A 23,141-nucleotide genomic window follows, 5' to 3' on the forward strand; every position below is an offset into this window, starting at 1 on the left:
TCCTTTGCTGAGAAAGAGGGGAGGCAGAAAGACTTGGGACTCAGAGATGCACATTCCAGGGCAGGACAGCTTTGTGCTCACAGTTACTCAGGGAGAATGCAAAAGAACAAGGTAAAAGTATTCCTAATAGTTTTAGCTTGAATGTAATGTTCTCTCACTTCATAAGTGTAAATACTTTTATGCTTTGAAATATGCTTTTATGCTTTGAAATATGCTCTTATGCTTTTAAAATGGAAATTAATTTTGTGTAGTAATTCAACATTATTGAGTCTATGCTGCCTTACTTCAGTAAAATCCATTACGATTCATAGTATTACCATGGTTATGACACATAAAACTGTTCTCAGGGGAGAAAGTATCAGATGTGGAAGTACAATATTTACAGAACACTAGCAATATGAAGATAAAAGGCCAATCAACAGCAACATTAGAGCCCTGTTGCCCAGTTGCTTATGTGGATGTGGTACCTCTCTAAGGTATCTGAATTCTTATTTCCACCAAATGATTCTCCAGGAATTTCATGAAGACATGATATTACAAAGTATAAATATTATTATTATTAACATTATTATCTTTGTAGTAGAAATATGAGCTACACTACATGAGTAGCAGTCTATGTTCCTCACTTCTATGCTGTGTTTTCCACCTGATCAAGCCTCTTTTTTTTTCCATCTCCATTGCTTCTTTCATAGCCATCACTATCACCATATCCCAGCATGAAACTCCCTTTTTGTTATCTTGCTTCTTTTTTTTCTCCTCATCCATTTGGCCTGTTTTTCTTCATTTTCAACTAAAAGATGCTTTTCTGTCTATAGCATATTAATTTTTACTCTCCCCTATCCTCTTTCCTTGCTCTTTTTCATATATTCCCCTTTTCTTTCTGCCTTGTATCTCTGTTTCTTCTTTACTTGCTTCCCTCCAGTCTGCTACCACTCTCTTTCCCTTGCTCACTGAATGCACGCACTCCACTTCTACCTTCCAGATGGCTCCCTTCACACCTCCAATCACTGCTTCTCTTAAAAGCACAAAGAGCCTAAAGCCAGCTGACTCAGATTAGATAACATAGGAAAGGGAGCAAAAAAGGAGAATAGGAGCAAGATTCAAAAGAGCCGTGTTCCTACACAACCTCTCCCAACTCCTGCCTACCCTCCACCCCAAAAAAAAAAAAAAAAAAAAAGAGAAACAAACAAACAAAAAAAGAGAAACACAATCTGATTAGACCGGTACAGATGACTTGAAGGAAGAGAAAGGCAAAAATACAGGCAAAATTACAAACAAGATGCTCAATACTGATAATTTAAATAACATCAAGGATAATCAAAAGCATGACTTAAAAAAAATAAGAATATCTGATAAAGGAAAAACATCAGCAATCAACAATCAATCAAGTGATGAACAGGCCATTCTGAGTCTCTATTAGATCGTTCCCATTGATTGTGAAGTGTGTGTTACCATAGAGCCACTCTGGTATTACAGAACTTTTTCTGCAGACTCCTGCAGTGTGAATCAGGGAAGAAAAAGTTAGCTGAACAGGACTCACTGTTCTGGATGTTGGAGGTGCTGATGGACTTGTCAGTGATACCATCTCCTGGATTGCTAATCGGAGTTTTAAGCGATGAAGAGGATTGCTGATTCCAATTTCTCTTTGAATCTCAGTATCCGACAAAGCAGACATAATAGCTCCGCTCTTCACATTGGCACGGCAGGCAGCAACATACCAGGCTGGCATACCTAGCCACAGCTGCCGAGAGAAAGGACACGCTTCATCCAAAGCACTGCTTCATTTCTCAAATGCAATGACAGTCATAGAATATCCCAAGCTGGAAGTGACCGACTAGAACCATCGAGTCCAGCTCCTGGCTCTGCACAGAACAGCCCCAAGAATCACACCATGTGCCTGGGAGTGTTGTCCAAACACTTCTTAAACTCTGTCAGGCTTGGTGCTGTAACCACTATTAATCAATTAATTAATGACCAGTATTAAATAATTAAATGAATAATCAGGACACCTATCAATCTGAATAAGCATGGTAACACACACAAATAAGCATGAACATCATAGTCTTTAATAAAATAAAATTGCTTCAGAACCTTTGAAATTGCCATGGCTTCATGTGAATTCATTTTGTTGCTTTTACTGTAACCAGAACTTTAAAGCAAGGCATGCTTTGACGTAGCTTTAGAGCTGTGTGCCTCAATCCCCTGGGCTACTCCTTTTCCAGGCTTTTAATGAGCAAGTAGTGGCACAAGTGTGTTACTGCCCATTTGATAACCTTATTATATACAGAAAATAATCTGAGAGGAATTAAGTATTTTTTTCACTTTTGTACAAAAAATGACTTTTTTTTTCCATATAAGTCCCTGTGGTATACTCATGGGGCACAGTCGTACACTTGTCAGCTTTTATTTTCTTACTAGAAATAAACCAAGCAAAGTTCAGACAACCAACCTAGCAGGGACAGAGCTTACAGTAAATCTGGATACAGTCTGGTATGGTGTCACATCCTAGCTAGAAATACTGGTTAGAAGTTGCAGCAAAGTGTGAACTCAGCTACATCACCTGTGAATTTAGCAGATATGTACTTGCATGTTTTTCCTCTCCTTATATTAAACTTACTAGCCCAGATCAGCAACAGCTCCAGGGTTCACCACTTTAGTCTTTCCTCGTAAGAGGTACGCTCTGCTCTTAGCAGTCTTTCCTGGGACCTACTGAGTATGAATTATTCTTGATTTTCTCAGCTTTCTCATTTTGCGATGGCCCATTAATATGACTGTCAGTATCTACAGCTCTTTTTTCCCAAAGGAGATAATTCCATATCAGGGATACACACATGTGACAAGTTTTTATCACAGTATGAAGTATATTACGCTTAGCAAAGCCTGTGAGAAAAACATAAGCAGTGAAACACAATCACTGACATTTTAGGGATAATACAATGGAAACCAAAGATCTAGCTAGGTGCATCTCAAACAGGCCATCAGAATTAGCTGATTTTATTTTTTTTTTTTTAATCTTAATAATGGCTTACTAAAAGAGGACACGAGGTCAAGGAAATGAGTCAAAATATGCCATCAGTAAATTCACCAACAGATCTGCAAAGCAGTGAAAAATTGAAAGGATTTTCATTTTATTTGACACAGTACAGGGAATCATTGAGTGGTTATTAAGAAGTATACCTCATATGGGAAATATTTCCCTAAAAAATAGCTGTTAGATCACTTTTATGTCACATAGAAAACAGACTTGACTGTCGTATTCCAAAGGAGCTCAGGCAAGCTTTTCTGTACTGAGGCCTGATGTATCAAAGAGCTTGAGAAATAAGTGCATTGTGTTTCAAAAAGTCCTTCCCACTGATGGCATTAGCCACTACCCTCCATCCAATGATAGTCTGAACCTTAAAAACATGATCTAATTCCAAAAAACTGTAACAAAATATAAAGTTTCATGAAAGCAAAAAAAAAAAAAACAAAACCAAAAATTATGTAGATAACAACCATCTGCACTTAAACAAAGGGCCACGAGAAAACTATGCATAGCTTTAAAATGTATTTCATAATCTAATTTATTATGACATTAATTTTTTTCACATATGCACTTGAAAAGCAGAAAAGCATAAATACTGGGAGTTATTCACCCTGCAGAAACAGATTCAAATGTTTGCTGCTCATCAGGTAAATTAGTTCTTCAACAAAATAAGTAAATTCTTCAGCAAATAGCTGTCTCTATCAGAAAATAGTGTTACATTAGCTCTAAAAAGAGGACACAGTAATTGTTCTAGACAGAGAACCCAGATATCAAGATTGATATACTTTTTCTGAATTAATTAAGAAACCCCCAAATTCTTAAAAGAAATCTAAACTATGTTTATGCTACATACAAGCAACCAGAAGAAATACTAAGGCTGAAAAGTTAAGCCCTGAAAAATTTGAAAATTTCACAACTGTGATCACATATACTTCTTAAATTTGAGCCTTTGTCTTCTTTAATATTTATTTCATTCTTTAGTCAGTGTCATATATTAAATTTTTTCTCAGGAGAGTATGAAATGCACAGCATCCATCTGCTGACTGAATGCACTGATGCTCATTGAATAAACACAGTACTTCTGTCCTCCTATCTTTTTATCATCAGTATCCAATCTCCACTGAATACTGCAAGATAAACTTCCTCATGTGTTCTCCTGTGCCACTGGCATCATATTTCCCAAGAAATTCCCCTCAATTTCTCTTTACAGCCCCTCTCTGAGACAGTGGGAAGCATATCTTATTTTTCAGCTATAAATCAAGGCAAAAATTTATGAGGATTTAACTTGTCAAAAACTAATTCAAATTGTGGATTGCCCTGAATGACACCAAGGGCAGATCTTTCTTCATGTATAGTATTTTGTATGTTCACTTTTCCAGCAAATCAGCTTTTACTGTCATGCTGAATATTTCTGATACAAATCTGGTTACAGAGCTCCCAAAGTCCTATGAAAAAGTCAAGTAGTGGCCAAATTAAGTATTGTTCCACATTAACAGAGATATTTTTTGGGAAGGAAGATATCATCCCATTTTCCAAATCTATGCAAATGCTTGAACTGGCTTTCTGCAGTTTTCATGTCATGTTTTTTGTTAGGTACCTTCAGCAATTTCAGTGTGAAGCAGAAATTTTGAAGACATTAGCTGCTTTCATTTCTCATCTTTCATTTATTCACTAACATATTCCTATTGAAGCTTTGGAGAGGGATTTTTTTTCAACTGAAGGGAAAAACTCTACAAAGTCTACCTGATGATCAGTGGATGATACCTACAGCAGTCAGGAGAAAAGGTGGGAATATGTAGAAATGCTTGATATAGCAAGGAATAGATACTTGTTCCTTGAACCAACAAAGAGCTTGTATCACCGCTGAAGTGTTACAGCCTTGCCACATAGAAGTGACTGTGTATTTGTATAAGAACATTCTTACTTTCTGCCTTCTCCTCCCCTTAGCATCTGTGTAAGTATTTTTTGAATAGTTCCTTCATCTAAAACATTAATCGATTTTTGTCAAAATTGATGACAGTTCTGCTGAATGTTTTTTCTGGATGGGTTCCAAACACTATCCATTCAGTCCCCCCAAAATTTTAGGTTCAAGTACATTTCCTGTCCTCATACCACTGTGGAATCCTGTCCTACTTTTTTCAGCTGTAGTCTCTGATACACACCATGGGAAAGGAGGAGGCTGTAACAGTCTCTTAAAATTTGTGAGGACAAGTATGCAGAAGTAGTCTACAAACATGACTCACATTTCCAAGTTATGGCCAACACTTACCTCCAGCCATGCAACCACTGTTGGCCCATCCCACTGTGCAAAAGGCAAACCTTTTCTCCGAGCTTCTTCCAGAAGTTCATGTCTAAAAATAGATCAAGAGATGTTAAATATGTGGAGGTATGTGTACGGACATATAGATGCAACTGTGCCTTTTTGTTAAGGGTAACAACAGTGAAGCACAATGACAAGCATAAAAAAGCGTAGAATACACCAGTGAACAATACAGCTCCTTCCCCTGTTGAATGCACTCCTTAATCCATTCTCACGTCTTCCTTTTGTTTTTTTCCCCCAACATCCTTTTAAACACTTAACATACAAAAGGTGAGGTTTCTGTTTCTTCTTAGCCAAAGCAATAAAGAGTTGATATACCCTATATTAAATGATCACCCATATAAAAAAAAGACATTAGTGAAGAGAAAACTGAGGGATTCCTCCTGAGTCTAACATAGCTCTGGAAAGGCCCAGAATTGGCAACTTCTAGACCTGAACTAAGCATGGATATAATGCAGATGAATCTGAGAGATGTCTGTGTTTGAAATACTGAACCAGCTAGACAAGTTATGCACAATGCTAGGGTCTCTGGAGTACAGCTATTCTGCACCTGAAATACGCCATCTGTGGCTATTTAAGAGTTGGTTGTATCTTTAATAGTTCCATGTTTGGATTTTTTAACTATTGATTACATATAAATCTACATGGTTTACTGATGTATCTATTTTTATAGTTATAGAATTGATGTAGTTTCTTGATTTTATACATATACATAGATATATTTCTATCGAGTTGATCAGCTACCAATCCAACTTCCACATCTGCAGTTTTTCTGGACTATGATCAGTGTGTATGTAAAACATCATTCTCAAAGCTTAAAATATACTTTTAATATGGCAGTATTAAATATTTGGTACAGTTATGTATAGACTACTCAGCCAGACTATCAGGAAAATGCTCTATATTAAAAACATTCAACTATTTCACCAGACATTTTTAATCCTGGAAAAGGATCACTGTGGTGATGGCATAGAAAAAGCAGTCCTTTGAAACTCTTTTTTTTCTGGTATTTAACAACATGTTTTCAGCTACCTCCTACTGAGTGAAACACAAAAGAATGCTCTCAGCAACAAGCTGTAGTGAAAAACAAATTAGACAGTGACTATGCTAATGTAGTATTAAAATTTGCTTACATTCTCACATAACAAGAAAATCTTGGAATTATAGCTTCAATTTTGCTCTGTTCTCCTTTATTACTACAGTCTTTGTGGTTCAGTTATCCCTTGGCAATTCTTCACTGCCTTAGCAGCCTTTAAAATATATGTACTACAAAATCACTGCAGATAAAAGCAATGGAGTGATGTTACTTTCAAGAAGTAGTCTTTTGGGAATTTTTGCACTGCTAAGGAACCAGACTGAGAAAATTTGGCTTTACCAGAAAATGGAACTCAAACAAGCAATTTTGCATACAGGTTTAAATCTCTGTCTGAATTTTAATAGCAGGAAAGCTACTTTACTTTCTGTGTTTCTGCTTTAGTAATATGTAACATTACAAATACTTGGCAGCATTACTGAAGTTGATCTAGCCTCTCCTCCCACACATCCTTTACAGTATAACTTACCCTTTGTTATTCAGATATCCCAAGACACTCTAGAACTATTCTTGATTTCTTTGAAAGCATAACCCTCAGTAAAATGAGAAGTTGCTCTCTGGGTACACGAACACCATGTTAATGTCAACAGCTGATGGAGGTTCAGAAACCTCATATTCCCAAGGAGACAAGTATTGAAGGCCAATAGAAATGTATTCACCTGCCTGCATAGGAGAGCTACCACAACCCATATACCTGTGGATAAGGTATTTGGGTTGCAGCCTTCTCCCAGAGTTGGTTCTGCACGGTGCTACAGCAGTGCTGTACCACCCTCAGATAGCACAACAAGGCTGCACAACTCCTGTTGCTACCCCCTCTGCAAGCTTGCATGGCCGCCCTTAGGGAGAGAGAAACTTTCATGAATGCCTCTTCCTCACCTGGTCACTCTCAGTATCCCATGGCAGAGCATACACTCCACAAAACCCTGTGCAATGCACTCCTTCCCCAGAGCCAGCCCAAGCCCAGGGAGCAGCCCCTGCTAGTGTCCCATGGAGACACCATCCTTGGAGGAACCTAATCCCAGATTTTTCTTTGTATGGGCTATTCTCTTCATTTATCCCAGCTGAAAGAGCAGGGCTGGCTAACGTGCTAAGTAAAAAAGGAGATAATGGCTTTGAGGGTCACTGGCCTTCCTTGCTTTAAGCAGGAGAGCAGCAGCACCTGGTTGACAAGGAGATGGGGAGGAAGTTTTGGCCTCTCTCTTTGATTTGCTGTTAAACCTCTGTGTGGCCTCAGGAACTGAGATGCCATCAGAGGCATTGGCACTTTAAGGTCTCACTTCCATGAAAAACTTGATTACTTTACACTGGAATTGCAAAGAACATATTTCTAGGGAGTCTTCTGTGATTTTGCAACATTTGAACCAGCCTGAGGCTTGTTGTGGAGGCTTAGAATTATTCCAGTGATACTCAAACCAATACACTCTCCCAAGAGCAGGAAAGCACCTCTGTTACTTTGGAGGCAGTCTGGCTCACAGAGCTAAAGGAAAATATATCTGTGGTTATTGACTGGTTGAAGGAAATAGGGCCAGAAGTAAGATGCCCTATATATATGCTATAGTTAAAGCCTACTGTTTGATAAACATAATTCAAATGGTCTTGGCATGTGGAAGGAAATTGTTTTGGGTTGGAAAAACTTTTTAGCGAAAAGTTAAAAATCCTGTACTTAGACATGCACAAGAAATAGAGCCATCATAAGGCCAGTGCCTCACTTATTGATATGGAGGAATCCTAAAAGGATTTTTATAATATTTTGTTCCCTTAAGAAGAATTTTATGCTCCAAAACTTATACTTCCTTCCTCACATGTTTCTTTTAAACCCCACTTCAATATTAAAGTTTATTTAAATTATATTTTACTTTTTGAACATTAGCTTTGGCTACTTCTTAATACAGACTAGGAGATCTGTAAAACCTGAATCTTCAATTTATAAGCCAAAACTAAATCCAGACTTTCTATCTTTTAACTAAGAGAGACGTTCTTTAATTAGAAGTGAATGAAAACTCCAGTGGTGAGGTCTTGGTTTTTTTTAATATGAACAAGTACTATAGGAAAAAACTCCATTCTTTCAGTAAGTTAAAATATCATGTAGGAAAAAACATATCTTGTTTTGATCAGTAGTGCAAATCACTAGAAAAATGTATCAGGTGATCTGCCTATTTTGGAATATAAACCAAGCGCTTCAGAATGTCTACTGTTGTCGTTATGGGATAGTCACTGTCTTCCTGAAATCAGAAACATATAACTGATCACAGGGAAGAAAAGACAAATACCCTAAAGCTCAACACTCCCTCTTCCCTTCATTACAAAGATAGGGTTTGGGGATCACGAGAAGCATTATACAGCTTGTCTAATTTAAAAGATGCTTTGCAGGGGAACATGGGGATTTTCTCCTCCTCAGACTTTGTCAGAAGAGAACTACATGTAATAATGTGTCCAAATTGCATTGATAAGGAGTTGGGAATTAAAATGCAATTATTTCCATGCTCGTTTATTTTTTTTGGCAACATATGAAAACAAGTTGATAAGGAAAAATTAACATTAGTTAGGCATTACTAGAAATCCTACTCTTTTGAAGATAGGGCTTCAAACCACTTACTACCACTAGAATGAATTCCCAATTAAAGCCGTATTTTTAAAGATAACATTATTACTGCTCAAGAATAAAATCCCCTTCCTGGAGACATTATAGGAGTAACTGGAATTTGCTATTTAGAATATATCATTACCCTGATCCTGGTTTTGCAAAGTCAGGAAATTTCACGAAAATCAACTGTTCAATATTAATCCAAAATTTGAGAAATACTTGTATTTGTGTGTTTTAGAGAGTGCCTCATAAAGTGGGCTGTTTTCACACTTTTATCAAAGACAGCAAAATAAAAATCACATAATGTCAAGTTGTGTTGTGGAGTTGTGTGTTGAAGAAGCAGGGTTACCTCCCTAGCATTGACTTCTGATGTTTAATCCTCCCCAAAATTACTTCTTAAAGGCACTGCTACACTCGGCCATTTTCTTTAGCACCTTTCATCTAAGAGTCAGGCACAATTTCCCAGATCAACCTACAAATCTGAGCGCAAAACTGTCTCATAAAATGGGGACTTCAATATCCCTTTGGACAGAAGAGGTACAGGGGGAACAATAGGAAGAGGGAAATTATTAGAATGAAACTGTGCTGTTATCCTGCAAATCTTCTACTTCATATATATCCTTCCCTTGCACTAGAAAAATTCTAGGTCTATATCAGCAGCTGTCATCAATTAATTGCATAAAACTCAATGAACTTTATTAAAGATATTGATATTCATTAAATAGAATTTGTGTAAGAAAGTGATATCTTGACTTAGAGCGTGTCATTCAGTGACACTCAATTTTCTTCATGAAGATGAGGCTCCCCCATCAAGCAAACAAGAAATTTCTAATACAAATAATGCAAACACTCTGTGCAATACACAAAGTCCACACACTGTTTGATGAAACGAACAATGTTTGAACACAGATCTTCATATCCCTGCAAAAAATAGGATTTACTCTGATAGTTCTAGTAGGGTTCACGTGAGAAGTCCTCAAGGATATTATACAGCACACATTATATAATGTCTCTTAGTTAAAATGTAATAGTAAATGTGAGATAAATTTAAAAGGAGGCATGGTGAAGTAAAGAGCCAAATCATGTTTGTAAAACACAAGCAGAATTTATTTAAAAATTTGGCTAATGGGCAATTGAGATTGTGAAATGGTCTTTGCTCATGGACATTTGCTCAAAAAGAAAACAGACTGAAATTTTTACCTCGCAGGTCCTCTGATGATTCTTATTATTATTAACTGACATTATTATGTTTATTATTATCACTGACACTAAATGTTTAGTTTATAACAAAATATTATACATCATTAGTTTCTAAAAGAGAAATAGACAGAGACAATAGACCACATAGGTTGTATTTGTCTGAGTAATCCTATGATTTCAAGTTAAGATTAAACACATCTGCCACTTGACATCTAACATACATTCAAAGATTGCAAAAATCAGAAGAGAGGATTTCTAATTAATTAGGCTGGATTTGGATTTTATCCTTTCTATTATTATTCACTAAATACTTAAGACAGGCGAGAATCCTGTAGCTTAGGACATTGTATTAAAAAATAAGGTAGATGAATTTGTATAAATTAATAATGATATTAAATATCTAACAAAAAAATCAAGTTACACTTTATCTATTATTTTAAGCAATATTATAAATGGATTTAAAGTAGGAAGTAGGGGTGGGGGAGTAGGGAGAGTCTCAAGACTCCATATTGCCCCACAATGCTGATTTCATTTAATCTGAAATGATCCAACTGACTTAAAGACTGCACTAATTAAAACCTGGGTCAGGTCTTGTTTCAACTTTGACACTTAAGTGATCTGGTTTTTAAATAATTTGAAATCCTCATTCTTTCTCCTTTTTGATACCAGATATAATATTCAGACTGAAAACAATGGCCAAAATTCAATTTCCATTTTTTATGACATATTTTGTATTCAATTTTAAGGAGTTCTTGGAAAAAATTACTGAAATAAAGAAATCAAGATGCAATTAATAAACAGAAGTTTTTAAATCTATAAAATAAGGAAGTATAAATTTCATAGTATTCCAGATAACACGGATTAACAATGCTGTAATTATAGGTGTACATTTGAACAGTAAGCAAGCTAAAGGGTAACATTCTATTTTTTTCTGAGGATATGTATCTTAAACTAAGTGAAGCACATTCAAGAATGCTTAAGACAGACCCTAAAAAATTAGAGCTGCAGAAAGATACTATTAAAAAAACCCCAAGCAACCCCCCATGTAAAATAAATAGACTTGCATAATACATTGCCTTGCAATCCTGTATGTATTGTACAACATGAGAGACCCTTGGTGTTCCCAGTTTGATCAAATGTTATCAAATCTACTTTTATAAAGCCATTTCATAATTATGTATTCTAAATGAAGAGGGTAAGCCCTGTTCTCTTTAGGTTTTGTACCCTTACATCTTTAGAAAGCTGTAGCTTTGAACAGAAGAAATTTTCTTCTTAAGTTCCAAATTCTTATTCAAGATGAAATAGCATTTGTACAAGAGATCAAAGGAAATGAAGATTTTAAACTTGATATCAAGTTAACAACTACAAAACCAAAACCAAACAAAAAAATGAACTGATGAAAAAGCAAATAGTAAAATTATATGCACAAATAAAACATTTTTGCATATATGTTTGTATTGAAACAGATGAGGGCTCAAACAGAAAAAAAAAGAAATTGTGTACTCCGTGAGACTTCTGTGATTTAATTAAACAGAATTTATGCATTAACAGCATTTGTTAAACTAGGCCTTCATGCTCACGATTTTTCCACTGACTCAAACTTACAAATGTTTTTGTGATTCTGAGCTTTAAATCTCCCAATATGTGTTTATTTAAAAAAAATAGACCTCCCAAAACATATTTGTTTAAAAAAAATGGCAGAAGTTATCTCCAAGTAGTTAATCTATTCTGTTAAGCAATTCAGGAGCAAGTCCTGGCCTAAATTTGTGTATGCTTTCAAGGTTTACCATTATTTTGAATGCTTTGAAAGTTTTCATTTAGGTCAGTTTTCTACATGGATTTGTTACATAAGGTTCGCAGAAAAACCAAAAGAAATAAGAATAAAACATAGAAAATAAACATGGTGCTGAAGATTGATATGTCCAGCAACCATGGTGTTTTAACTTACCCAGATATGCTTTTCATGAGATGAAGAGAGATGAATGGAAAAAAAGCACATAAATGTTAATGAACATATAGTAGTCCATAAAAAAATAATATGATAGATAAAATAATACCACCATTATAACTATAGAAATCTTTCTAACTGGTCTTTAAATGCTTTGAAGAACTTAAGTGTTCTTGTGAAGAACAGATGTATCTGTCAAAATGAGATTTTCATTAAACTCATGTTGGCTATTTATTAGCAAAGCACATCCTCCATCTACAATACATAATCATGCCAAAGAACTGTAAAAACAGTGAATGTGGAGTAGATTTTCAAGTCAAAGCTCTTTGATTTGATTTGAATAATTTCATAAGGATTTTCGTGTAACCTCAAAAATGTTGAAAATCCCAAACCTGTGGATTTAAGCAAATTACAGAGACACAATAAAACTGAGTGGACTACAAACCAAGGTTTACTTTCTATGTGCACTTTAATAATATTTCAGCAAAATATCTCATAAATCATAAATGACCTACATTTGGTTGAGTTTTTGTTAGTCTGTTTGTTTTTTTTGTATGCAGATTTGATGGAGATCGGTGACTAACATTTGCAATCGCTATTTATGCCAGGCAGTATTTTAATTTTGGCAGTCATATTAACACTAGGTCAGTAGCAACATTGGTATGAATGATTTGCCCTCTAGGTAACCTATTACTGCCAATATAATGGGTATAGTATATGTAGGAGAAACTAGGATGCCATCATTGATAATAAAATTTCTTCAGCATCCTTTAATTGCCATCATAAAAAGAAAATTATATGCCTGAATGAAATCCAGACATCTCAAAATATTGTATTTCTATTAACAACTGATTTACAGAGATATAAAAACACTTGGTAGATATAGCAGTAGAAAACTTGGGTGAAAAGTCTGTACTCTGATTAATTAAGAGGAGGTTGCAGACAGTTCAGTCAGTTCAGGAGGTTTGAGAACTTAAATTTTGTTTTCACGTGTGTGAGCTCAGCAGAACAGCTGGGAGAGAGGAGAGAAAGTACCATACAGAAAAGTAGATGGAAACAAACGACAAATATACACAGAAAGTTTAAGAAAGGAAAATTAAGGAAGGGAAGGACAATGAAGGTATGTAATATAAGTAAAGAACTAGAGAACTGTTCAAAAATTTACCAAGTCTGATGGAAGTAGCACTACAATTGAATAGGCATTCATGATTCATGCTCATTTTCTACTAAGCTAACTGTAAAGACTGATTTGAACACCTTTGATGAAAAAGCTTTTAACTTTGAACCTGCTGGAGTATATTGAACCAGAACTCCCACTCGTTTCATCTTCCTCTGAGTCCTCCTTTGAGTATGTGCAGAGAGAAATAAACAGGGGGATTAATTTGAATATAAGTAAATTTCTTGGAGCTTTAATGAGTTGGCAGTTTGCAGTCACTTGATGATAACACATGGGACCTGAAGGCCACTATAGGAGTGGAGGATCAAGGGACAGTCCATCACTTCCTGACCATCTTGTGTGAGAATAATAAAATACAGCAGAGAATAATGGATATTTAATTCTGGGGTTTGCCTTTTATTTAAAAGACAACAAATTTATCACCATTCTATTAAAGGAACTCCACTTTCCTTAAACATGTATTAATCTAAAGTTTGTGTAGATTTTTTTTCCTCTGTTGTTTTATCCATTCTTCCTTTGAGTCTTAATGCTACAGTTAATTGGATTGGATATTTGCATCTGCTGGACATCATTGTTTAGAGAGCCAGCTGCATGCATTAGGATACATGCTTATATTTATCCAGAAATTCCAAATTGCAATGGATAGGTTTATACATGTAGATAAAACCTGCAATGTTCTGATACAAATATTCTTATCTTTTACGAGGAAAAGAATTTAAAAAACTTGATGAAGGATAAAAATATTGTTTTTTAAAAATATGATTTATAGAATAAAATATGTTGTATCATTCTTTTCATCATCAGAATAATCCAAGTAAGGTTTAATAATCTCTGCAAAATAAATACCCTTTTATCTTTACATTTCTAATGCTAAAAATGCTCCAAGTATCAACGTAAGAGCAACATACATTTTTAACATTGCAAAAGCTCTGACTGAGTAATGATTTGAAGTGTTCCAGTGTTCTAGTAAGTGTTAAAATGTTTGCTAAAGGAATTAAGTTTAAAAAGAAAATTCATCTTTCTGTGTGTCTCAAAGACTAGACACTGATCCAGACAAGACAAAACCACATTGCACACAGCAGACAATCCTAAACTCCATATCAGAACACTGTATACCTCTCCTTCCTCTGCTGAAATGAGAAAATAGAGAATAATAGCCACTGAACACTGTATTGTTTGCTAGAAAGGGAGGAAGAACTGACTATCAGACTGAAAGCTACTAACAACATCAGGGAGTTTCTCATAGGTGAAGTAGGAAGGAAAGAAATTAAATGCAAAACTTGAATTTTCCTGATTCAGAAAATAAAAGACTGGATGGTGATAAAGGCATCATATTCTTAAGAGCTACTGTAAAAAAACCCCTACCATATGTTTAGGATATAATGGTGTTTAATAAGGATTAAGTATAGAGAAACATTAAATGGATGGCACAGAAAAAGACCTTAATTAATCCAATTAGATTAATTATTTCAAAATGTATGCAATTAAGAAAATCATTAGAAAGAGTAATTTGCATACTGCAGAAGACAGAAATTCTTTGTAATCACAAATACACTACATCAAATCCTAATTGCAATTGCACACATGAAACCTAATTAATTAACCTAATTATAGGGGCATCATGTGGATTCAAAAGCAACTAAATTATAACTAAGGTGTTTCAAACTTTTATTCCACAAAATGTTCTATCTAGACATTTTTTCAAGTTGCCTGCTGACAGGGATCTAAAACTTGGATTTGCCCATAAAAAAATCAAAGTCCCAGCCTTCTGTTTATGAAATGAATTTATCAATACTTATCATTCTTTTTTTTCTCTGAGTAGAAAGGAAGTCAATTAATCCAATATGTTTTTCTGTTCATATGGATGTTCCTGCTGTTTAATATGTCCATCACTGTAGTCAGCTGAGACTTAACAGCACTGCAATCCTCTCAGCAAGGTTAATTGTAAGGCTATGAATACTAAGAATTTCTTTTTACACCACAATTTTACATAGGAGAATTACTTAGGTCTTGATTTTACAGGTCTTTAACCATGTATGCAAGCATATGTACGTGTGCTGGCACATCAAGGCTCTTCTGCAATGAACTTGAAGGCAGAAGACAAACAAAAGCATGTAGCTGTGGAGGAAATCTCCCCAAAACCAGGTTTGTGGGAAAGAATGGTTTACTTTGATTTTCCTTGGAAAACATAAACCTCACACTTTAAGCTTGTTTTGGAAATATGGAATTAATAGATTCTTGTCCAGAGTCAAATCAAACAAAATTGAAGGAAAAATGAAGCTAAAGCTCTGCACTTGACTCATATTATTAAACTAGGGGATTTATCAGTTTCTGGACTGGAATCCTGCCAGCATGATCCAGAATAACTGTCTTGCTTGTAAATTCTTTTTCATGGAGATAATTTGTATTTGGGATTGCTGCTGAAGGGACGTCCAAGGTTAATCTTTCACTGTACTATCAGCATGGACAAGGTCAAAATCCCCTCTGTGTTGCAATCTAGGGCTACATAGTACTTAAATGTCTCTCAAACATTGCCTTATATTGGTGCACAGGATAAAATAAGCATATCCCAAGAATGTCAGGGATTATGACCAATTATTACACACATTATGCAACATGTAACATATATAGTCTTTTCTTTCTTCAGCTTTCTCCTTTCTTAAGACAGATACTTATTTGCTGCCTCTTTACATATTGTTGCAGATCAAATCAAAAATTACAATTGAAAGGATGTATACTGCTGGCACTCAGAGCTATACTACAGTGTACAGAGGCAAAGTCAGACTCTTTAGAGCTGTATTTGCCACCAGTGAGGTTTTTGGATAAGGGCAATTTGACATCATGCCTAAGCAAAACTGTGGACAAGGAGAAAACAAATGATGTTCATTAGGACAGTTATAGCAAAAAGGGAAGCAAACATGACTCTATTTGTTGATAATATTTCAAGTTTGGCTGAGTTCATTGTTAAAGATTATTTTCATAAAGGGTCCAAATGTATGGTATTTTAGTGAAAAGGATAGTAAAACATTTATACAGCTTTTGTTAAGTGTCTTAATTTGTTACCTGAAATGAGATGTGGAGATGTGCATTTTTAAGGGGAATACAGTTTATTTTATTTTAGACAAGTGTTATCTACTAATTTTCTGAGGTACGAAATTGTCTTGTGGGACACACATTTATCAACTTCTGCTGTTTTGGGAGACACTATGCCTCTACCAGAACCTTTTGCAAACCTTTATGAGTTGCAATACAAACTGGATTGACCCAAACTTCCTATGCTGGGTACTGCCTTGGGTTGTCATAACAACCCTGAGTGAAGGCCAAGGTGAAGTTACTGTGCATGGTTTTCACAACACCCACAAAGGATGATATTATGAACATCTGTATACACAGTCACAGAGAATTGGTAGCTGGAGTCAACTACAAAATCCAGAATTGTAAATTAGGTGACTGTTTTCCACAGAGAGACTGGTTAATCAATAGGAAAAAAATACTAAGAGAAAATCTCTTCATTTTGTGATGGGTGCCTTCTGGAAAGTATATCTTAGTCAAAATGTATGGCCTAGATGAGTGAAAATTATTGGAATCATTAGAGGATTAAAATGAATGTAATGGTGACAGAGGGCTGTAAGGACTTAAAGATCACAGTTGCCTGTCTCAAAACACTGTCAAGGCCACAGAAGGAACTTGCCATAAGACAAGCCACCACAGTGGGAAGTTGAGATAAGCACAGATGGGAGAAATTTGCAAGAGGAAGGCACTAATTCTGGGCCTAGTAGAGATGGGATCTGTTTAGAATATCCTGGTTAATGCATTTGGACAAAAATTCTCAATGTGGCAAACTGTGGGAAAGGAAGCAACTGACATGCATACCACCTCAAGTTATGGTAACATCTGTGACCACCTCGTGGATACCTGGAACCTGGACTTTACAAAGGTGGTACCCCCTAAAGAATGACTCTGGGACCCCCAGCACTGAGAAGCCCAGGGGGAAGAAGGAGCAACAGGATGCTGCCAGATCTGTGGGAGATGACTATCTTCTGCATGAGCTCTCTGTCTCCTTCTTGTCCACCCACTTCCCCCCTGCCCACTTTCCTATTTCTTTCTATCTCTCTACCGCACATTTACTGTTAAATAAAACCCACACTATTGGCTAAGGCATATGGTCTCATTTGCACCTTAATTTGGGCAGAGGCATCTCTCACTAATCAGATCATAACAAGGGTATCTGTGCCATTAATACCTCCAGTCCTAAACTCTGAGTTTTCTTGAAGTAGTTACTCATTAGGCAAACAGGCTCTGAGAGTCACGCAAAAGGCAGAAGATATTATATACAAAATATTAACAGCTTTTATATGGAACAAGGGAAGTGGAATATAAAGGCTAATTTAAATATATAATAAATTATAAAAATGAAGTGTATTACTCTTTGTCACAACCCAACATCATTTATTTTCACCAAATAATGGAATAACACCCTAAACCCCTTACCTTCATCTTTTGTTTCCGAGGACTGTATGCTCAATTTACAAATAGTAAGACCTAAGATGTTTCATTATTAACTAGAGCTGTCATATATTCAATGTCTGAGAATAAACATCTATAGATGAGTCAGGCAATTCAAGTTCATCTTTTCAGATAATTTAAAAAATATGTTTGGTATAATTTAAAAATTCTACACAGCTTCCCTAATTTCTCCTTGATGCCTTAAGAATAAGACTTATTTCTAATAAATCTACTGTAACAACCAAATGTTGGATGAAAAGAGACCCTTGTTTGAGGTTTTTAAATGTCTAGCACATCATTGAGAAAAACTGTTAATTACAGTTTAATGATGTCTAAGTAGGCAATCAAAACTGAAATAAATTTTACATCTAAATAGCATCTTCTGAGCAAGAAGCGGGGAAACTTTGAAATTTTGGTTAATGACACTACAATCACCAGAGAGAGAATGGGTCTTCAGAATTACCATATTCTCTCATTAAACTTTTGAGAATGAAATATATTTTTCAGTACCCTATTCTATGCCTGGAAATTGCACTAAAATGTGATAACACACTGCAGTGTGTTTGTAACTCCATGAGGTCAAAGCAGAATCAATGCACATGCTTGCTACTGAGGGAGCAGGTAGCCAGGACACCTGATGGATCATTAGTACCTACTGCCTGCAGGAGCTGACAATTTGAAATGTCGTGCATTTTCATCCCTGGAGTAGAGGCATCCTTGTGAAATTAATGATGAAATTGAATACATTCAAAAATGCAAAATTAGATATTCAAATTTTAAGTATTTCTCACTTAAGAGATTAATTAAACTGAAAGAAATATTGTGGATATCATTTTAAGAGGAATCTGTCCTTTTATAATAACTTCTATCCAAACTAAATCAAAGCTAATAGAAAAGTCTGGTAAAGCTCATGATTACTATCACAGTACTTCTGTGTTGATCACAGTGGTGAATTAGACCTTTGTTTCGCATCAAGAGGAGAATCCTTGCTTTCCTGCACCAGAACTACCACTGAACTGAAAGGGATATTTGTGGAGCTATTAACAGGGCTGAAAGCCATTTCACCTAACTTGCATGTGTAAAAGAGAAACACAGTTACAGTACATGGTATTTTACCTGTTTTATGGAAAAAAGAATTGGCTCTGGCATCAACATTTTGAGTTTTTTTGTATTTGTTGTTGGTTTTGGGGACGGTTTTGGTTGTTTGGGTTTTTTGATGGGTTTTTTTTTTGGTAGTGGTTTTGATTTTCATTTTGTAAAGGAAGTGACAAAGCCAGCATAAATAAAGCTCTCTCAGACCTGAAATGTAATACAAAGTAGTATTTCCCTGCTTTAGTCTATCCTTTAACAGTCCTACTGGTGGATCTGAATCTTTTGGAGTTTTATATCCTAATCTAAATTAGCCACAGAAATCCTTACAAGGTGAATTGCTTTTCTCTGTGTTCCAGTACTCTGCTCACTGTCTGCAGGATTTGTAGAGTGGTTTTGTTTAGCAGTAAAATGGAATCAAATGTTTGGACTTAAATCTTACTGCTATAGCACAAGATAGGAAATGATTCTCAGACTTCTTTTATTACCTCTTAAAAGACCTCATACACATCTCCACCACCATTAATGCTACACAGCATAGTATTCTCATTTGCACTGCACAGTACAGCAATCTTGCAGCTGCTGTATGTATGGGAAGGCTACTTCCAGAGGGGATTATGCATTGTTAAGTGTTGGCAGAAAGGAATCTGACCTACCTAGACAAACTTTTCATTAAATGACTTCTGGACTGTTTCAACTTAATACTTTCTAAGGTAAGTCATGCAAATACATGACTGATATTCCAGAACTGTCTGGATGCAATCCTGTGCTCTAGGATGACCCTGCTTGAGCAGGGAGGTTGGATAAGATGATCCACTGTGGTCCCTTCCAACCTTATCCATTCTGCAATTCTGTGACTGCATTTCTCACAAGGAGGTGTTAATTCTCTTACACTGTATTGATAGCTTGGCATTCTAATGACTACCATAATTCAGTAGAATCTCATGTATATCTCTAATACAATATGTTACATTTTTTCCCATACTATGGTTCTTCTACAACTATATAATATATATATGTGTATGTGTATATATATATATATACACATAAACTAGCAATGTATGCTAGCCTTTCTGTAATAGTAAATTAGGAGGAATCTTAAAAGCAGTTCTGAGGATTCTAAAGTGAGAAACTATGAAGACAAGCAAATCTAAAAGGAGTAGGGAAAAAAATAAAATATCTTCATGACATATTTACAGAACACATACTTAGAATAAATAATACAGAGTTCAGACTAATTGAATAGTCATAGTCACACATGAAAGATTTCTTTCCTTCTGGCAGATAACATTCTGATTATATCTAATCCATAAAGAACCAAGGACAGACAGACACAGGAGAAAAAAAGGAAAGACTTGAAAAGCAGAAAGCACGGGAAAGTCTAATTATGTGAGATTAGACAGAACATTAATAACAGATGACCTGTACACTTATTATTTCTAGACCCAAAACTTGGTAAGCAATCTCATAAATGAAGTAGTAGTGTCATATATGCAATTGTATGTGTCAAGTCTTGTTATTTTACCCAGATTAAACAACTAACACATAAGAAAGTGAACAAAGTGAACACATTCGTCCCTTGTGGTACATTCAGTCCTCAGAGCTGGAAGATACATATGGACTTAAAAAAAGGCTGCTAAATATTCAATTATATTCTTTATGAATGGTAATGATGGCCTCAAAGATACTTTTTAGATTTAATAAAAAAAAGCATAGTAACATGCTCTACATCTATATATCTCTAAATTACTAATTAGTGTTAAAAATGTACAGATAAATACAGGGACAAGACTCATCAACTCTAATATCCCTGTGAATGTTATTGTGAGTTTCTTAATTGAATTTAAAATATTTCTTCTCTCTCAAATAGCACAGTGTCTACTTCTCTATCTTTAATTGCTGACTTGAGGCTGATTTCAATGGAATGCTTACATTTGTATATTACATGGATGTGCAAACTTAAAGTTATATTTCGTCAAGGGCTTGACATGAAAGTAGTGATTAAAAATACTCTACATAAACATTTAAAGATAAGTTCAAACACTATCCCTAGATTCTTTGGATTAGACTTGCAAATTCTCTTGAAACTCTGCAAAGGAATATTAAAAGATTGAAAGAAACCTGAAAAAATGGAAAATTTAAAAATGAGGCTTTCGGAATCTAAATAATAGCTGTAAAGTTAATGGTTATAGATGAAAAATAAACATACTAGTTTACATAATGAATTTGTCAAGTCATTTTTAAATATCATCTTTTCTCCCTGACACCCTCTAATTACACTGACACTCCAGTTTCTCCAGTTCTTTTGCCTTTGTAGCCTTACTTTACTAGTTCTCCATAGCTCCTGGCAGCTGCTATGAGTCAGTTTACTGTTTTTACAAGGAGTTGCATCAAAGACAGCATTCAATTATTATATAATCCATGCAAACGAAAAGCTAGGTTGCCATTTGCTGTCAGGCAAAAAGAGAGTGAAGCTACTAGGGTTTATGGGGAGTCTTTGACCTCTATAAATAGACATAACATTGTGTTCAATAGATAATACAAAAAAGTCTTTTTTAACATTCTGAAAAAAATCTACCTAGTGAGTCATTAAATACCTACCTAATATTTTAAGAATTGCCCAGTAGGCAAAAGGCACAGAATTAATGACAATGTAAAATAGAAAAAGGTCTCTTTCTCATAAACCTATGTTCTTTCACAAATGAAATAATATTGCAATTGGCAGACTCTGAATATTTCCCCCTATGTTTTATATCCAGCTTTAAAAACTTTTACACTGGGAAAAAAACCCCCACTCTTAGTGCTAAAATGCCATAGTAGATGGTCTTGCTTCTCCTTACATGTCTGCATAAAAACGACACAAATCCTGACATTTTAATCAAGTTTGAGGCAAACAAAGTCACGTAAAAAAGGTACTCACTTTTTTTTCAGTCTTCTGTCCTTTTCTGCTTGGGTTCCAAGTTTGCTTAATCCCAGAGATTCCTGAGCTGCTGCCTCTGTTTCCATGTAACCTCCTGGAAAACAAACCAAACCAAACCCCCACTGTATTTTCCCATAGCTCTTTCCTAGTTGTTCCCATCAACAACCCTTCAATTCCCCTCCTACCCACAACCATCATCTAAGTTTGCTTCCTCAAGTCATGACATCTGGTGTTTGTGGAGAACATTTATCACCTACAGAAATAAATTCTGACAAGTGTTTACTACATGGAAAAGAGTAGAAGTAGAGCAAAAAACCTGTTTCCTCCTCCTCGTGTTTAGTAGAATTTTATGAGAAAAGCACCCTGATCTCCTTTGCCTGTTTTTCTTTGCCTCCTAAGGGTCAGCCTTATGGTGCTAAGTAAGCAATGCTCTCACCATTTTTTAATCTTAGTTGAGAAATGTACAAATGAAAGTGCATTCTCAAGAACTGTCTCATTACTATTGCCATAATACAGCATCACTTAATGTAGTGGTGCTAAAGTCTTCGTTTTCCTTTCATAGAGAGTCTTAGAGTCTTTGATGTTGTTATTCCTGCAAACTCACAGAGATGACACAAAGACTCTGTCAAAGAAGTAAAAAGACTCCTACATCTCCCTGGAGGTGTCTTGTAGGCACCTGAATCCTGTCAAAGTCGTGGGAACTTGAATAAGTTACACAGAGTGACAAGGGAAGCTTGCAGTAAGCAAGGACACGTGGACCAAAATAAAGTCGTATTATAAACTAAGGACATGACTTATGATCCATGCTGGTCTTACAGTATGTTCACTAACATGACTTTCCTATAGCAGAAGAGGAAAGTTGCTCTGACTTTTTTATCACTGTCTGGATTCAAGGAATAATGAAGATATCCGCCAGTACAATCTCCTGGCTCTGGCTTCACACTGTCCTCTCATTCCCACATGCATATGTACAGACAGAAGTGCTGCAGCACTTCTTTAAAGGCTGCTTTCCTCCTGTGCTCCTGTTCACAAGATGTATAACTGGCACAAGAAGGAAGACAGCAGTGCAGTGTTTGGGTGCTTGACTCCATTTGAAAATGGCAATTTCTTATTTCTCAACTAATGGATAGTGAACAATTGTAGTGTGGACACTGGCATAATAAGAAAGCGCAAAATTCGAATATTCTATTCTGATTAGTTGATTTTAGCCATAAAATAATACATAAATGTTAAGTAGTGAAATAGCATCACAGCCTATTACAAGTCAAATGTACATGCA

At 35.6% G+C, this 23,141-nt stretch overlaps 1 protein-coding gene across 17 annotated transcripts in view; it reads right to left on the reverse strand.

Moving 5' to 3' along the window:
* The window catches only part of PPFIA2 (PTPRF interacting protein alpha 2), a 342,104-nt gene that overhangs the window by 14,131 nt on the left and 304,832 nt on the right, over window positions 1–23,141 (reverse strand). For 12 of the 17 annotated variants that reach the window (XM_027679792.1, XM_027679790.1, XM_027679791.1 and 9 more), the window contains 4 exons: window positions 21,863–21,956; window positions 12,171–12,179; window positions 5,295–5,376; window positions 1,541–1,741 (listed from right to left, as the gene is read on the reverse strand). In XM_027679792.1, coding sequence (XP_027535593.1) covers window positions 1,541–1,741; window positions 5,295–5,376; window positions 12,171–12,179; window positions 21,863–21,956 — 386 coding nt within the window. The remainder of the gene's footprint in view (window positions 1–1,540; window positions 1,742–5,294; window positions 5,377–12,170; window positions 12,180–21,862; window positions 21,957–23,141) is intronic. The other 5 variants (XM_027679794.1, XM_027679805.1, XM_027679789.1 and 2 more) reach the window with 1 other exon arrangement.

Source organism: Neopelma chrysocephalum, unplaced genomic scaffold (genome assembly GCF_003984885.1).
Source record: "Neopelma chrysocephalum unplaced genomic scaffold, ASM398488v2 Primary Assembly neopelma1_59, whole genome shotgun sequence".
Classification (NCBI taxonomy): Eukaryota; Metazoa; Chordata; class Aves; order Passeriformes; family Pipridae; genus Neopelma; species Neopelma chrysocephalum.